The following is an 18,501-nucleotide window of genomic DNA, read 5'->3' as shown; positions in this document are numbered from 1 at the left end:
TCCAAAATATTGATCATATTTTGCAAGCGTTTACGTTTTGCGGGAAAATCAAAAATGGCGGAGACCGATGAATTGTTGAAAACATTGGGTATCTTGCCTTTGGAAAAGATATCTGAAGGTTTAAATTATAATATTGTATATTGATAATATATTATTTAATGATTTAAATGATAACTTTTCGTTCAAAAAATCGAGAACCAACAAATATTACTTAATTTCAAAAACTTGAAATCGTTCTCGCAATGCTGCATAATGATCAGTGATGATGACAACCTGAGAAATGTTACTATTTTAAAAAATGAGTGTTTACTCCCTGTTGGCTGAGTCACACAGGGATTATTTTCAATTATCATCTCAATACTGTAGTGACACACATTGTTCATCCTATCAAAGTCCAACCCACTCCACAGTATAGGTGTTTCCATTTTATAATTTATTTTAAAATGGGCCTATGTAGACTTAGTCCTAGTCTAAAATAATAGACATGTTATACGGGATTCTTCCAATCCCTAACGTCTAAAAGGGAATGTGCAAAAAACGGGTGTTTTAAAAATATTGAACTTGTTTTAAGTAAAGTATTTTATGGTTGAAATTGATCATAAAAAGTTATATTCATATTTTACCATGTAAGTGAAATGTTATTTTGCACTAAACAAGCATTTAATGCATTAAAACAAGTTGTTTACCTTTCCAATAAAACGAAAGTTGACTGACACAGACAACAATTATGCGAAGGGGAACAACTCAATACAATCGTAATAACTCGGCCTCCTCCGACAAAGCTTCGAGATAGACCTCGTTATACAATCGTAGCAACTCGGCCATGGCCGAAATGTTCCGAGCAATTTAAAACTGTGCTCTAAAAGCCTTGCAGGTGCCCTTCATGTATATATCGGTTATGTTTTGACAGGATGAAATGAAGAAAAGCCATCAAACTCATAATTATAAGTTGAATATTTATTTTTTGTATACGGAACTAATATAAAATAACATTATCTGGTAATATTTCTTGTTTTTATGATATTTTATAGACGCTATATGCTTTAACCCGGAATCCTGATCGGAACAACTACCCACTTTTGATACTAAACAATTTGTACGTGAAGGATTTGCCATATCAAAAATCTAAAAAAATCTGTCAACGTACAATTATTTGTACTAGACTTAGTCCATATAAACAGCCACTTCAGAGTCTTTGATGATTTTTGTTTTGGCGACTCTATGTTACGGAACAAAATGAATATCCAAATGTTAAAAAGTTCCCTATACGCGCATTATTGTGGCTAATGTGGACTGGGCCTGGTACTGGGCCTTTTTGACTCCACTTGTTCAATGTTTATGACAACAAATTAAAATTTGGACGATTGATCAAACTGTCAGATATGGTCCAGCAAATAGGACTGTATGGTCTTAATCTGAATGTCATCAGCGGCCAATTTCTGTTATTATTTTTCAATTTGGTCAGAGATGGGCCGTGTTATTTTTTTCAGGGCTAATCGTACCAGACACTTAGCTACTAAGTCAAACAAATACAGAATCATACTATGTAAAATTTACCGTTCAATCTTGAAACTTTAACGTCTGCTGATGCTTACTGTTCCGATTTTCCACTGCCAATAAAACCAAATCCACCAATGAATGTAAGTGACGCAGGTGTGGATCCAGGATTCAATGCTAGAGGGGGCTTCACTAAGGGGTTTTACCTTTTTACTTGGGCCCCCTACTTCGGAACCGAAACTTATTTGGTTAAAAGTGTTGGTTTGAGGTACTAATTTTAATAATTTCTTTTCCGAAATGGTGCACTTTGGGCGTATTTTATTACTTTTTTCTCCTATATTAAAATAGAAAGTAAACTTGGATGATTGGGTGCACCTCTCGGGATCCGCTAGTGTGACGTCCTTTTTGAAGTGGAATGTAAACAAAGACCTTTCTTCCTATTTTCTGTCTTTATTAAAGCAATTTCGCCAGGAAATGGACTTTGAAAAAAATGTCAAAATCTTTAATACTTAGTCTTAGATAAGCTGCAGGCATTTAGGGGTGGGGGATTCTTGGGGGTGGGTGCGTACTATACACGGTGATTTATGATATTCATTTTCTGAATTTTTTATGACTACACTGTATATATCACTACAAATGAAAGTTTGTTAACTCAGACCTCTCAGCCTTGTAGAATAATAGTTGAACTAATAATTGATGGCATCGACATAACTCTAAAACTAGATTTGAATGTGTCTGCCCTCAGTAATTAACCAGTTTGTTTAACAAAAAGGATATCGATTTACCATCCACAATCATTTGTCACAGTGATTTGTAAAAGATAAACAAAAGAAAAAAAATACCAACATTTAACAACAGGGTTGAATTAAAGCAGCATATTTACATACATGTACATTGCCCTTTTTTGTTTAAATGACAGTGAAACCAGTCTGTGAATGAAACTGATTGTAAAAAATCAAATCTCATGGGAAAAATGACTTCCAATGTATTATTTTTTTTTTTGATAAATGCAAAATGGAAACATGATTTACATGAGGTGCTGAATTAATTTGTAATAACCATCAAAGACAAACAAATATGACTATCTGGGAAATGAAGAAATGAACAATATTTATTCCATTCTCTATTAGTCTTAAATTTTGATAGAAAGCAGAATTTTTAACTGATAATTTAAATAGACACATAAATGAAATACTTCAGGATATATATATACAAAAAGGTTAAAAGATGCTTGCATGGTAGCCATATGTTGAGTGATTAAAATCCGCTAGTCTTATGCCAAAATCCTCACGCATTCATAACAAAAAAGTCAAAGTTGCCTGGAATGGTCTCTGGAAGTATGGAATGTATGATAATATGATAATGAAGAAGATATATACATCAGGTTGGCATTTTGATCGTTTTTCTTCAAGATTGGGTGAAGGGAGTATGGGAGTCAGATTTCACTGATGTGTCTGGCATGGACGAGGATGTTATTCTGGACTGGGACCCAGGACAGATCCTTCCTGCTCTTGCCAGCATGGTGAAACTATTGAAGGGCTGGGCAGACAGCCAGGGAGAGGAGGATGGTAAGGGGACTTAAGTGTGTACTTTTAGCTCACTTTAAAAGCACTAAGTGCTCAGCCTGAGCTATTGTGATGTGGTGTTTGTCCGTTGTCAACATTTTCCTTCAAACAACTTCCCCTCCTAAACCGCTGTGACAATTTTAACCAAACTTCACAGTAATGTTGGTGGTCCTCTTCCAAATTCCTTCATAAGCAGTGGTTCCATGCAGGACTTTTGGTTGCCATGGCAATCAGAAGTAGAAAATACTTTGAAAATCTTATTCATACAAACCTCTGGCCCAATTTCAAAATAATTTCACAGAATTGTTTACTTTTAACTGTATGCCTGTATGGAAAACTTTGAATATCTTTTTCTTAGGAACCATTGGCCTGATCTTAAGATTATTTCACAGAAATGTTCCTTATGTGAGCCCGTATCAGATTCCTTTACCCCATGTTGATTCGTAAAAAAACAGTGCCTCTTGGGGACGAAGCTACTTTTCTCTATATGTGTCTTGATGGAATATTTAAAATTTCTCTTCAGAAACTTTTGGCCTGATTTTAAAATAATTTCACGGAAAAATTAAGGTGACCCACTGTCAAATTCCTTCACCCCATGTTGATTTATAAAAAAAACATGGTTGCCACTAAATGTCTGTTTGGAAAACATTGAAAATCTCTTCAGAAACCATTGACACCATCTCAAATATTTTTCACAGAAAATAGGCGACCATATTTCAAATTCCTCCACCCCATTTGGCTAGTTTCACTATATGTCCCTATTGAAAACTTTGAAAATGAACTTATGCACAATAACAATATGATTGTTTGTGACTTATTTTACAACTCCAAGTTAAATACTGTAAGAGTTATGGCCCTTTAAAGCTTTTAAAAGAATACATATTTTACATGTTTTAATATGCCTGTTTAATAAAAGGACAGTATTAAAGTTAAACGAGCAGACATTTTGGCGGGCAGTGTCCAGTATGTTGCCTGATCAATAACTTTAGAACCCTTAGTCCAATCAGGTGAGCGATATAGGGCCATCTTGGCTCTCTTTTTTTAAGTGTCTTGTAAGATACAAAGAAAAACAGCCAGTAGTCATGGTCCTTGAATTTTTGACTGAATGTCAATAAGAATGTCAATAATTGGTTTGTAATTTCAACATGAAATGTAGATATATTACCTTGAAACCTAAGTTCACTAGATTCTGATAGCAAGATAAATTTGCCATTGTAAATTTCTATTTTTTATTGATTATGAAATTATCATATGACAGTGGATTGTCTTTTTTAACAAAAATTGCTCATATAGAGCACACGGCCAAAGGACCCACCTAAAGTGCAAACTAAAAAAACATGAAATAACTGTGATTTGTATAAATACAATCATGATCTATTAAATGTTTTGTGTCTATGTAGTTTTTGAATGGCTGTTGTACATATATGTGTTTCTTATTAACAATGGTAAATAAAAGCAAACACATAAATTATCAGTTATTAAGTTCCTTTTATTTTGTTTGTAGTTTTGTGGTCAATCCTTGTGGAGAAGAACATATCCCTGAAGTGTCTACAGGCTTACCTGGCCTACCTTATCCTCAATGGCCACAAGGTTTGGATATGACTTTCCTCTAACGGTATTTGTATGCATTAACATTAACTAATCTTAAAGATCTTTTTCAAGCATATTTTTATCGTCATAACTGGATTGCATTTGTTTTCACTTATACTTGTTCATGGAAATTATAAAACTTTATATAACTTGTGTTATCCAGCGTGGGTGTGATGCCTGTTTGAGGGGGTGTGGCATGGTTGCAGCCCGGGTGTACGTGGGCCTTGTCCAGGTTCCAGGCAGCGCTGCATTTAAAGTCTTCCATCCAGAGCTTTATGAAAAGTCGCTGGATTATGTTAAACTCTTCACAATGTTTGGTATAACTGGATGATTTTAGTTTTCATCTCTGTTATAGATAATGTAATGGCGATTCTGATCTTCCTATTTCTTTGAAAGCAAATTTTAGATGTAAGCTGTGTTCATTAACAATCAAATGATCAATTAACTTATGTGTTTACAAATACCAGGTACTGGGTGTATCTTGCATCACACGACTTTTGACCAAAAGTCAGAAACCTCGATTCTGCTGTTGACTGTTGCTCTCAGAACAAATGGAACAATATTAAATTTGTCAGTTACTTATCTGTTTTTCAAAAGAATTGACGTAAGGTCAAATAACATGTAATTGTTAGTATGATATGAAACTGGCTAGACAGTCACAGAAATGGAGGTTTACAAGCACTGACCCATATTTCTATATTCTGTAAAGTACCAGGGATAATGGTGTTAAAGTTATCTTCTGTATAAGCATTTGAGGTTTTCAACTACAAAGTGAAAAGCCAATTTAAAAAAAAAAAAAATCTTTTTTTTTTTTTTTTTAGTTTTTAATTCTTTTTTCAAACTGACTATAAAAACGGTAGGGGTCGGCGCCTATTCCGTAGGTAGGGTCGGGTAACCCGAACCAAATGTTGTTTTTTTTAAGCCCTGTGAAAATGTCATTTGTATGAGTGATACCTGTACTGAACAAAATAAAATTGAGTATTTTCTTGCAGGGTCTAGTGGAGGCAACAAGAGGAAGAGAAACAGTGTTACCCCGGTGAAGAAGGGAAGAGGTGGGGCAGGCAGGGGTAGAGCAAAGAAAAAACACACAAACTCTCCACCGCTAGATGTTAGAACAAGTATTGTATTGAGCAAAAAGTAGGAGATTTTTTCATGAATTTAAGTGGATTTCACCTCATTTATCCAGTGTTTTTTTTCTACTTTTAAGGGAATGGTGGCAAGGCCCTCTGATAGGGAAAAATTAATGTCATTTTGGCAAAAAGGGGAAAATACTAACATGATTTATATTATATTCAGATTGTTTTCAAACCCATAATTTAACAAACCTATCAACATATTCATGAATGACACTTTATTGATACATTTCCTAAATGTTAAGGGGTCAATGCTCCTCTACTTTTTTGAAAGGGGATTTTCTTACCTGGGTATATATTTTTTCAGGAGGGGAATGGGGCTGAATTTTGGCCCCAAAAAGGGGTGAAAAAACACTGATAAATGCTGTAAATGCTTTTTGATGGGACACCATTTTTCTTTGTATAAATCCTAGTTAATAATTACAACTGAACTTAAGCATAAACATTTTGTTTCAATCAATTCTTTTTATCCCCCGCCTATGAAATAGGGAGGGGGATATTGAAATGGCGTTGTCCGTCCGTCCGTCCGTCTTTCCTTTCGTCCGTCACCTGCATTTTCTCAGTAACTAGCCGGTATAATTTCATGAAACTTAAAATAAATATGAACCACTATACTGGAATGATGCCCGTCCAAAAAAAAATTTGATTGGTCAATTGTCCTTGGAGTTATTGCCCTTGATTTTTTGAAAAATTCACATTCACAGCCATTTCTCAGTCATTAGCGGGCAGAATTTCATGAAACTTAAAATAAATATGAATTACTATATTGGGATGATGCCTGTTCATATTTTTTTTGGATTGGTCAATTGTACTTGGAGTTATTGCCCTTGATTTGTTGAAAAACTCTCATTTACAACCATTTCTCAGTAACTAGTTGGTAGAAATTCTTGAAACTTGAAATAAATATGAACCAACATACTGCGATGATGCCTGTTTATTTATATTTTGGATTGTGTAATTTATATATGAGTTATTTGCCCTTGATTTATTAAAAGATCCATGTTTGCAGCCTTTTCTATGCAACTAGCTGGTAGAATTTCATGACACTTGGAATAAATAAGAACCAACATACTGTGATGATGCCTGTCTATTTTTCTTTTGGATTGATCAATTTTCCTTAGCGTTATTGCCCTTGATTTATTAAAAAATCATTGTTTGCAGCCGTTTCTCAGTAAAACCAATGTGCTTATCTTATTCTTTCTGAGATTTTTTAACCTTCAAGCACAAACAAGCCATCAAGCACAAACAAGCCATTGTCGGCGGGGGATATCTTTTCACTGAAAATGCTTGTTTATTTTTAAACGACACAAACTGTGTTGTGCCTATTGTCTTTATAATATAAGCAATGCATCCATGTATACCACAGGAAGTGGGTGGGGAGGACGGGGAGGATGAGGATGATAATGAGGATCAGGAGCTTGCCCCCCAGGAAGTGGCCAGTCTACGCTCTCAACTGCACAAACTACTTGTGGTATTTCAGTCTAATATTACTGGTTTCAGGTTGTTGTCAAAATTATGTTGCCATTATGATAAGACAAGAACTATATTCTTGTGGGTAAAAAAAGTTGTGAATGTGATGTTTCGAAATTCTTTACACTAAATAGTCCTGAATGTTTTCCAAATCATAGAAAATCCTTAAATATCTATGCTTAAAATGTGAGGATAAGAATTTGTAAAATAAGCAAGTTGTTCAGAGCTGGTAATCTATTATCGATATTTTACGACCTACTGTTGCCACTGTATTAAGTTCTTCAAAGCTAATGTAACTTTTTTATCAGTTCAACATACAATATAACTGACATGTAATATTCTTCAGGACGAGGTGTTGTTCCTGGAAAGATTTTCCCTGCGCCAGTCGCTGTCCTCCTCCCTGCACACAGTACAAGTGTTATCACCCTTGACCCGACATGAGCCAGAACTCTTCTCTGGAGACTTCACAGACAGGTAATAGGCCAAGTGTTCGTGTTTCCAGTGTTTGTGTGTTTTTCACCCTTTTTGAAAAATATGTCATTTTGTCAAAAATTGGGAAATCTCAAAATGAACAAGAATGCTTAATAGACAAAATAGATAGAAAAGTTAAAAAAAATGTGATAATGTTTGTTTCTTCAAAAATATTCCAATGTTTCCATACAAAACAGTTTGACAGATATGGAACCATAAAAGCAAAACAACAAAAAATCATAAAATTAGCAATTTTATTTTCACATTTGGGAAAAAAACTTTAAGTATTCTTTGCATGTGGAATGGAGATGAATTTCGGTCCCAAATTGGTAACAAACACCCACGGTTTCCTCATATTAAAGAAAGGTTACATGTTATTCTCTTAAAAATTACAACCATTTTTATTTGCTCATTATATACATGTCCAGGGAAGAAAGTGAAAAGTCCTAATTGATTCTTTATTTAATATCACTTAGACCCTTTTGCCTTTGTCTTTCAATGTAGGTTTATAATAGAAAGGTTCACATTTGTCAGTAGAAATGACTGTCGGTGGGCGCTAAATTATTTAAGTTTGATTATGAAGATGGCTGTAAGCTGATATGAATCACTCTTAAGTCTTTTCTGGTTAGAATCCAGTACAAGTGTCCATTTTGAGAGGTCGAGGGAAACCCTCTGAAACCAACGTCAGACATCTACGTGTGAACCACCATACCTCCCTTACACTCATTTTGTTTCTTTACATTGTACATGCACTCATTGACACCTGATGATCTGTACAAGAGACTATTACAATTAAACTGTATAAATTGTACAACAAGCCATTCAGGTCTTTTCCATATAAACATAAAACCCACTCAGGAAGGCAAAATAAAGAAATTCTATAGGGGGAGGTTCTTGTTCCTTTTCCAGGGGGATGGTCCAATTTGAAAGTGCTTTCCTTGGGTTGGTTGTATGTTTCAATATAATAGCCCTCATGAATACCCAACTTATTTTGCTGATCTATTTCAGAACTCCCCCTTCACAAATGTCAGTGCCGGCATTAGCCTTTAAGGTAAGCCTTTACTCTGAAGTTACATCTTATAAGTCCTGCAGCATAATTGGATAGTCATTTTACATTTCAAGAACAGAAGTCAAATGTTAAGACTTCATCAACATGATTTTTTGAAAGATTGCAATGTATGTCCTTGTATGGGTAAAATAAGTAGAAGTTAAAAAAATAATCAGGATTTCACTCAAATTTGTGTATTTTTTTTATAAAGAAGCTGAATTAATGAAGTTTGAGTTTTTTCGTCAGCATGTGTGAAAAATTTATATATGGCCATAAGAAGATATGCATACGTACAAACATGCATATTTATCAGTACTTAAAAAATGCATTGTGTAGCAAGTCCCCTAATTATGGCTTAAATTATTTTTGAGTGATACCCCTTGACCATCTGATAATGCTGTACAGGACATGTACATTGTATAACATAAACTGTTGATAAGAATATGCTGTGTCCTGGTAATGTGGTCTTGACAAGGTCAAGGTCATTGAACTGGTGTTTACGTGATGTATTTTATGGCTGAATACATTTTATTAGCTATTTGGAGGTGGATAAATGTTACAAAAGTGAATATATTTAACACTTTCATGAAACTTCAAGTAATATTTATATTTATTATGTTTCATGGAAGAATAGTAACAATATATTCTTCTCAAGACACACCCTTTTTTAAGAATCGACATAACCTTAGCCATGTTTATTATAAGGACATAGAGTATAGGTTGTCGTGTCTGGGCTGTAACTTTCTCTTGTATGGACGGATTTTAAAATAACTTGCCACATGTGTTCCACATACCAAGACGACGTGTCGCGTGCAAGACCCGTGTCCCTACCTCTTAGGTCAAGGTCACACTTAGTGTTTATTCACAATGGAGTGCTGCATATAAGGACATATGAGTATAGGTTGCCGTGTCCGGGCTGTAACTTTTATCTTGTATGGACAGATTTTAAAATAACTTGCCACATGTGTTCCACATACCAAGACGACGTGTCGCGTGCAAGACCCGTGTCCCTACCTCAAAGGTCAAGGTCACACTTAGTGTTTATTAACAATGGAGTGCTGCATATAAGGACATAGAGTATAGATTGCCGTGTCCGGGCTATAACTTTCCCTTGTATGGACAGATTTTAAAATAACTTGCAACATGTGTTCCACATACCAAGACAATGTGTCGTGTGCAAGTCCTGTGTCCCCACCACTAAGGTCAAGGTCACACTTAGTGTTTATTCACAATGGAGTGCTGCATATAAGGACATAGAGTATAGGTTGCCGTGTCCGGGCTGTAACTTTCCCTTGTATGGACAGATTTTAAAATAACTTGCCACATGTGTTCCACATACCAAGACAACGTGTCGCATGCAAGACCCGTGTCCCTAGCTCAAAGGTCAAGGTCACACTTAGTGTTTATTCACAATGGAGTGCTGCATATAAGGACATAGAGTATAGGTTGTCGTGTTCGGGCTGTAACTTTCTCTTGTATGGACAGATTTTAAAATAACTTGCCACATGTGTTCCACATACCAAGACGACATGTTGCGTGCAACACCCGTGTCCCTACCTCTAAGGTCAAGGTCACACTTAGTGTTTATTTACAATGGAGTGCTGCATATAAGGACATAGAGTATAGATTGCCGTGTCCGGGCTGTAACTTTCTCTTGTATGGACGGATTTTAAAATAACTTGCCACATGTGTTCCACATACCAAGACGACGTGTCGCATGCAAGACCTGTGTCCCTACCTCTTAGGTCAAGGTCACACTTAGTGTTTATTCACAATGGAGTGCTGCATATGTTGCCGTGTCCGGGCTGTAACTTTCCCTTGTATGGACAGATTTTAAAATTACTTGCCACATGTGTTCCACATACCAAGATGACGTGTCGCATGCAAGACCCGTGTCCCTACCTCAAAGGTCAAGGTCACACTAAGTGTTTATTTACAATGGAGTGCTGCATATAAGGACATAGAGTATAGGTTGCCCTGTCCGGGCTATAACTTTCCCTTGTATGGACAGATTTAAAAATAACTTGCCACATGTGTTCCACATACCAAGACAATGTGTCGCGTGCAAGACCCGTGTCCCTACCTCTTAGGTCAAGGTCACACTTAGTGTTTATTCACAATGGAGTGCTGCATATAAGGACATAGAGTATAGGTTGTTGTGTCCGGGCTGTAACTTTCCCTTGTATGGACAGATTTTAAAATGACTTGCCACATGTGTTCCACATACCAAGCATCGTGTCACATGCAAGACCTGTGTCCCTAGCTCTAAGGTCAAGGTTACACTAAGATGTTTATTCATAATGGAGTGCTGCATATTAGGACATAGAGTATAGGTTGTCGTGTCCGGGCTGTAACTTTCCCTTGTATGGACAGATTTTAAAATAACTTGCCACATGTGTTCCACATACCAAGACGACGTGTCGTGTGCAAGACCCGTGTCCCTTCCACTAAGGTCAAGGTCACACATAGTGTTTATTCACAATGGAGTGCCGCATATATAAGGACATAGAGTATAGGTTGTCGTGTCCGGGCTATAACTTTCTCTTGTATGGACAGATTTTAAAATGACTTGCCACATGTGTTCGACATACCAAGACGATGTGTCGCGTGCAAGACCCATGTCCCCACCTCTAAGTTCAAGGTCACACTTAGTGTTTATTCACAATGGAGTGCTGCATATAAGGACACAGAGTATAGGTTGTCGTGTCTGGGTTGTAACTTTCTCTTGTATGGAAAGATTTTAAAATAACTTGCCACATGTGTTCCACATACCAAGACGACGTGTCGCTTACAAGACCCATGTCCCTACCTCTAAGGTGAAAGATACACTAAGTGTTTATTCACAAGGGAATTCTGAATATAAGGACATAACAGTGTAGGTTGTCAAGTATGGGTGGTATTTTTTTATTTTCACAGGCAATTTAAAATAACTTGCCATATGTATTTGACACGTAAAGGCAAGATCAACTTTTCATGTACTGACCTTGTTCATAGGTCAATGTCACATTTGGGGGCATTCGTCACATACTGTGACAGCTCTTGTTTGTTTTTTTAATTTCTTTTGACATGCACATTTTTACATTCTTAACCAGTTTTTTACCAAGGGAAAACAAGGAGGGCTATACTATATGGCCCTAGAATTTTTTTAATCATTTTTTTTTTAATTTTATTTTAATTTCTTTTGAAAGGCATAATTATTTGTATATTCTTTACCTCATTTTCATAATGGGAAATCAAGTTATTTGAATGACTTGCGTTATTTTTCGGGTGGTGTGAGGGCAGCATCAAAGTCACCTTATGTATTGAATAATTTTAGTTAGGTTTGACATAAATAGACCAAACTTGGTAATATTACATTGTTATTGTATTCACTTCTAAGTCAAAGCGGCGAATTCGAGCGCGGTGTCTTGCAACAGCTCTTGTTTTTAGCTCGTCTGTTTTTCGAAGAAAAAAAGTCGAGTTATTGTGATAGCCTTGGCGTCGTCGGCGTCGTCTGCGTCTGCGTCTGCGTCGTCGTCGTCGTCCAAAAACTTTAACCTTACCTCATAACTCAAAAACCGTTCAACATTTTCACATTAAACTTGCTACACGTGTTCCTATTAACACTATGCATGTTTATAGCAGGTCATATAATTTTGCCTTTAATTAATATTGAGTTATCCCCCCTTTTCGACTTGGAATTACAGACGAGCGTTGGCACCCACTCCGCGGTGCTCTTGTTATGGTGTCGTAGTCATGCAGAATGGATGCATAACCATATTCCTGAAATTTAGCCATTTTTTAATGTCCAAAGATATTCAATTGATGTGTATAATTCATTTATGCTACGTGTACTATTTTTTTAAACTTTATTATGTTCTAAATAAAGTTGAAAAGTAAACAGGGTTATATCTACAAATTTCGTTCCTTTTTTCAAGCTTTTTTTAGCTTATATACATACTGTGGATAGTTACATTTAAATATCGTTACAACAAAAAGTATAATCAGGCCAATACGGTCATACACAGATTAACATTTATTATTATAAACATAAATTGCAGAAATTGCACATTCATACATGTAAGCAAGACACAAAAATAAATTGCATTATAAATTTTGTTTCAATTTTATTATTCACACAAGACTTAAAACACTATTTTCATACATGTCCAGGTAATTTAGAATATCTGTCCTCTTTATTTGTCCCATGGCCTTCTTAAGATCAAACATCTTGTATTCATCCCCGCGGTTATCCTTACTGTACCACTGCTGTAGCATGGCTAGTGCTGCCTGACCACCAGACTGACCAGTGTCCGGCCACGTGGTGTGTATGACCTTGATATCTGAGGACTTCAGTTTGAGAACTTTAGCCGTGGTCAGCCAATCTGTATCAAGCATATCCCCCACTGTCTCTAGGACTTCCAAGGTTAATAAATAGCCCATCACTTGATTACTCAATTTTACCGGCCACTTACAACACACACACAGAAGTTAGTCCATCTTCAGTACCCGCTTGTAATCATTCACCAGATATAAGCCTTGTTCAAATGTATACCTATACAGTGAAATATCCTTTGTCTTGGACTTTCTGGTCTTTCCCCTGGTTTTCTTGATCTCTTCTACAAGTATTAGTTGACTTTCTGTCCAAACAGTCTATCTACCATCCATGTCAATCTCTGGAACAATTCATTTAGCATCACTTTATCATATACATCAATGTTTTTTTACAAATGCATAGTTCTGATGAAAAACATCACTGGAATATCCTTTTGACTAGCTATGAAATCAAATAAGGGAAACATTTCAAGGTAGATATTATATAAACTTTTAAAAGCACTATAATTTTTTACAATAAAATGATAAAATTATGATAAGTATTCAGTTTACCTACATTTTTCACTTTAATCCATATTAAGATTTCAATGGTACATTTTGTAATGCAGTATTTTGTACATTACCAAAATACAAATATATTCAAAAGCTTTGATCAAAAACCTTTCACTGTATAAATAATCTTTGGTGGTCATCTTTACTTAATGATTTAGGTAAACAGCAAAAACAGTTGTTTAATGAGTACCTAAGAGGTAAAATTGATTGTTTGCCATTTGCAATCTAAACCTCTGTTATTACTGTAAAGTGGCCACAATTTACAGAAATAATATTTTGATAATTCCATGTGTCATTAATGTTAGAAAAACAAGACTTTAAGGCAATATTTTGGTAAATAAAATGTGAAGTATCTATCTTAAGGAAGTTTATTTTAGATTTACATTTGGTCTCTTTAGATAGTGAAACCACAAAAATGACATTTTGTCCAACCAAATTCTTAATTAGAAAAATTATGTGTGGATAAAGGCTTAAGTTTAAGATACTGAAGAACAATACATATTTACACATATCTCCACTTAAATATTAAAGTTAATTTAACAGCAGCATTAAAATATACCTAGAAAATGCATGTGTGACACTTCCAGAAGAAACAGAGCGTTCTATACAACTCTGTTGATATAAAAAAATGACACCAACAATATATAACACAGATAGTAGAGGCATCAGTATTTATATTACAAGTAGTAATTGCTGTACAAGGAGAGAAAAATAATTAAAAAAAAACAACAGAAAATACATTTCTATGAGAGTACATTACATTCAATATATAATACATTGTAGTCTAAAACAGTTACATATATACATAAGCTGCATACTCCAAAGAATCTTGTTCAGGCAATTTTTCCTCACAAAAGTGTATGTGCACACAAAGCCATACAACAGTTTGCATGTTTACATAAAGATTAATGACAAACATGGCTTTGACGTGAACATATATTGCCATTTCTTGTGTCTGTTCATGTTTTGTGATATATCATTAGCTAAATGACATAAGGATAACCTTCTTTTGAAAGAGCTTTCCACATATTGTATCCAATATTAAGAGAAATAACATAAATCATGAGTCTTAATGTACTTTCATAAATATGCATTTTCTTTTCATAGTATGGAATCAAATAGGGGCCATCTAACTGTTAATATAAAAAATAATCTTGAAACATCAGTAATATTATGTTTTATGTATTTCTAAACAAATGTATGGTGATAATTAAAGAAGTCCAACTTCAACACAAATTATTTATTTATTTATTGCATTCTAGTTGTTGTTGTATCATCATTGTTTTTTTGAAACAGGAAAACTGAAAAATGGGTAACATTTTACATTTACAAGAAAGATGTGCCAATTGTGGGGTTAGAACCATTGATCCTCCAGATTATGAGCTTGAAAGCCTCCAATTGAACTACCTTGTCAATTTGGGTTTTTTTTATCGCAAACAGCAGTTGTTAAACATTTTTTTAAAATAGACTTGCTTGCTTATGATTTTTGTAATAACATAATCTGTCAAGTATTTCAGTCATTTGTTTTACATATAAGTAACCAGTACCCAGTCAGAATACCCTTTCAAATGTTACCAAACTTACATGGGGTCACTACTCACTAGGCATATAAATAGTACATTATTGTCAATAGCTTGATGAAATGACAAGCTTATTTCTACATCGGAAACCTAAACAGTCATTTCTAACCTTATCTTAATGGCATGTATAATCATCCAAGGCTCTCCTTTTAGGGCTTGAAGGCTCTCCATGTATTTTTCAGGGTTTATAGGCTCTCCATGTTTATTTCAGGGTTTATAGCCTCTCCATGTTTATTTCAGGGTTTGAAGGCTCTCGATGTTTATTTCAGGGTTTGAAGGCTATCCATGTAAATTTCATGGTTTTGAAGGCTCTCCATGTATATTTCAAGGTTTGAAGGCTCTCCATGTTTTTTTTCAGGGTTGATAGGCTCTCCATGTTTATTTCAGGGTTGATAGGCTCTCCATGTTTATTTCAGGGTTTGAAGGCTCTCCATGTTTTTTTTTTCAGGGTTTGAAGGCTCTCCATGTTTTTTTTTCAGGGTTGATAGGCTCTCCATGTTTAATTCAGGGTTTTAATGCTCTCCATGTTTATTTCAGGGTTTGAAGGCTCTCCATGTTTATTTCATGGTTTGAAGGCTCTCCATGTATATTTCAGGGTTTATAGGCTCACCATGTATTGTTCATGGTTTATAGGCTCACCATGTTTATTTCAGGGTTTGAAGGCTCTCCATGTTTATTTCAGGGTTTGAAGGCTATCCATGTTCATTTCAGGGTTTGAAGGCTCTCCATGTATATTTCAGGGTTTGAAGCTCTTCATGTATATTTCAGGGTTTGAAGGCCCTTTTATGTATATTTCAGCGTTTATAGGCTCTCCATGTACATTTCAGGGTTTAAAGGCTCTTCTATGTATATTTCAGGGTTTGAAGGCCCTTCCATGTATATTTCAGGGTAAGAAGGCCCTTCCATGTTTTAAGGCCCTTCCATGTATATTTCACGGTTTGAAGGCCCTTCCATGTATATTTTAGGGTTTGAAGGCTCTTCCATGTATATGTATATTTCAGGGTTTTGAAGGCTTTTCTATTGATATGTCAGGGTTTGCATGCTCTACATGTATATTTCAGGATTTGAAAGCTCTCCATATATATTTCAGAGTTTGAAGGCTCTTCCATGTATATTTCAGGTTTGAAAGCTCTCCATGTATATTGCAGAGTTTAAAAGCTCTTCCATGTATATTTCAGGATTTGAAAGCTCTCCATGTATATTGCAGATGTTGAAGGCACTTACATGTATATTTCAGGGTTTTAAGGCTCTCCATGTATATTTCAGGGTTTGAAAGCTCTCCATATATATTTCAGAGTTTGAAGGCTCTTCCACGTATATTTCAGGATTTGAAAGCTCTCCATATATTTATTTCAGAGTTTGAAGTCTCTTCCATGTATATTTCAGGTTTGAAAGCTCTCCATGTATATTGCAGAGTTTAAAAGCTGTTCCATGTATAGTTCAGGGTTTGAAAGCTCTCCATGTATATTGCAGATGTTGAAGGCACTTACATGTATATTTCAGGTTTTAAAGCTCTCCATGTATATTGCAGAGGTTGAAGGCTCTTCCATGTATATTTCAGGTTTGAAAGCTCTCCATGTATATTGCAGAGGTTGAAGGCACTTACATGTATACTCCGGGGTTTGAAAGCTCTCCATGTATATTGCAGAGGTTGAAGGCACTTACATGTATACTCCGGGGTTTGAAAGCTCTCCATGTATATTGCAGAGTTTCAAGGCACTTACATGTATATTTCAGGGTTTTAAGGCTCTCCATATATATTTCAGGGTTTGAAAGCTCTCCATGTATATTGCAGAGTTTGTAGGCTCTTCCATATATGTTGCAGAGTTTGAAAGCTCTCCATGTGTATTGCAGAGTTTAAAGGCACTTCCATGTATTTTTCAGGGTTTGAAGGCTCTTCCATGTATATTTCAGTATTTGAAAGCCCTCCATGTATATTTCCGAGTTTGAAGACTCTTAAATGTATATTTCAGGGTTGAAGGCTCTTCCATGTATATTTCAGTATTTGAAAGCCCTCCATGCATATTTCTGAGTTTTGAGACTCTTCCATGTTTGTTTCGGGGTTTGAAAGCACTTCATGTTTATTCAGAGTTTGAAGGCACTTCATGTTTATTCAGGGATTAAAGGCTTCTCATGTATATTTAAGGGTTTGAAGAATCTCCATGTTTATTTCAGGGTTTTAATACTTTTTATGTATATTTCAGGGTTTAAAGGCCCTGTGTTCTGCTCTCCATGGACATGTCAGCTCTCTCATGAATGCTGTAAGTACATGAATCAGGTTTGCAATTACTAGAATTGGCAAAAATATCATACCAGATGCTGTTGAATTCAGGATTTTGTTTTCGATTTTCTCATTTTGGTGGATTGGTTTAGTTTTCAAGACGATCACTATGCCTAAACAAATTGAATGCATATTAATGTCCTCTTTCCATCGATACCAAATATATGAGTGTGCGATATAAAACAAAACAGATATTGTAGTTTTTGTAGACCCGACAAGACTTTTGGATATTGTAGTTTTTGTAGACCTGACAAGACTTGGCCATTAGTATATGTTCAGAATAAGTGTTCTTTATTTTTTCTGTTGTACAAATGAAATTATGTTAGTTTGGTTGGTAATTGTAATTACAAAAGCAAGTACATGTACTATTTACCATGATTGGCTGTAGACGTGTAAGTGCCTGATGGGGAACCTGATGATGTTGATAGAGGACAAGGCCGTGGTCAACATCAGCAAACAGATGCAGAATACCAGGGATGTAGCCATTGACTTTGTCTGGTAGGTGCTCAGTATCATCATTATAGGGTAAAGAAGTAAAGTAAATTTTTATTGGTCAGAAATAAACATACTGTAGTCTTGCCAATGTACTTTCAAAATACAGAAAAGTGTTGTCAGTTATTATTAATGAAATTAACGACAGAACTTGGTGACCCAAGTATACCATAAGTATACCATAAGAAAAGAGAACATTGATGTAAAATCCAACTTTTTCGCTTCCCCCCACAGCCTGTTATTATCCCAGTGTGGGGAACGTGGTGAGGCAAGTGTGCGGACCCTGCTGCAACACATGTGTACACGGGTGACAGACCGGGCGGAGTACCGGACCCGGGTTGCCCATGCTATTATGACCATTGCCCAGCAACTGCCTACACAGTCATACTGTGCCATGGTCCAGTGGTTCCACAAATTGTCTAGGCATTCACAGGTTATTTTAAGTTTATGTGTAGAGTTGCTTTATGTGTAAGTGCTGTATTGCCTGTTCAATGGTGAGAATCATTCA

The 18,501-nt window shown here is 35.6% G+C and overlaps 1 protein-coding gene across 1 annotated transcript in view; it reads left to right on the top strand.

Annotated features, from left to right (window-relative positions):
• Positions 1-29: 29 nt before the first annotated feature.
• LOC128230006 (condensin-2 complex subunit D3-like) overlaps positions 30-18,501 on the top strand; it is a 36,275-nt gene continuing 17,803 nt past the window's right edge. The window contains exons 1-11 of the mRNA XM_052941978.1: positions 30-118; positions 2,910-3,065; positions 4,567-4,652; positions 4,816-4,969; positions 5,645-5,760; positions 7,152-7,256; positions 7,602-7,729; positions 8,735-8,777; positions 17,425-17,481; positions 17,890-17,999; positions 18,228-18,426. Coding sequence (XP_052797938.1) covers positions 55-118; positions 2,910-3,065; positions 4,567-4,652; positions 4,816-4,969; positions 5,645-5,760; positions 7,152-7,256; positions 7,602-7,729; positions 8,735-8,777; positions 17,425-17,481; positions 17,890-17,999; positions 18,228-18,426 — 1,218 coding nt within the window. The 5' untranslated portion in view covers positions 30-54. The remainder of the gene's footprint in view (positions 119-2,909; positions 3,066-4,566; positions 4,653-4,815; positions 4,970-5,644; positions 5,761-7,151; positions 7,257-7,601; positions 7,730-8,734; positions 8,778-17,424; positions 17,482-17,889; positions 18,000-18,227; positions 18,427-18,501) is intronic.

The sequence above is a fragment of the Mya arenaria genome, chromosome 4 (assembly GCF_026914265.1).
Source record: "Mya arenaria isolate MELC-2E11 chromosome 4, ASM2691426v1".
NCBI lineage: Eukaryota > Metazoa > Mollusca > Bivalvia > Myida > Myidae > Mya > Mya arenaria.
This window is presented reverse-complemented; position numbering and strand designations above follow the sequence as displayed.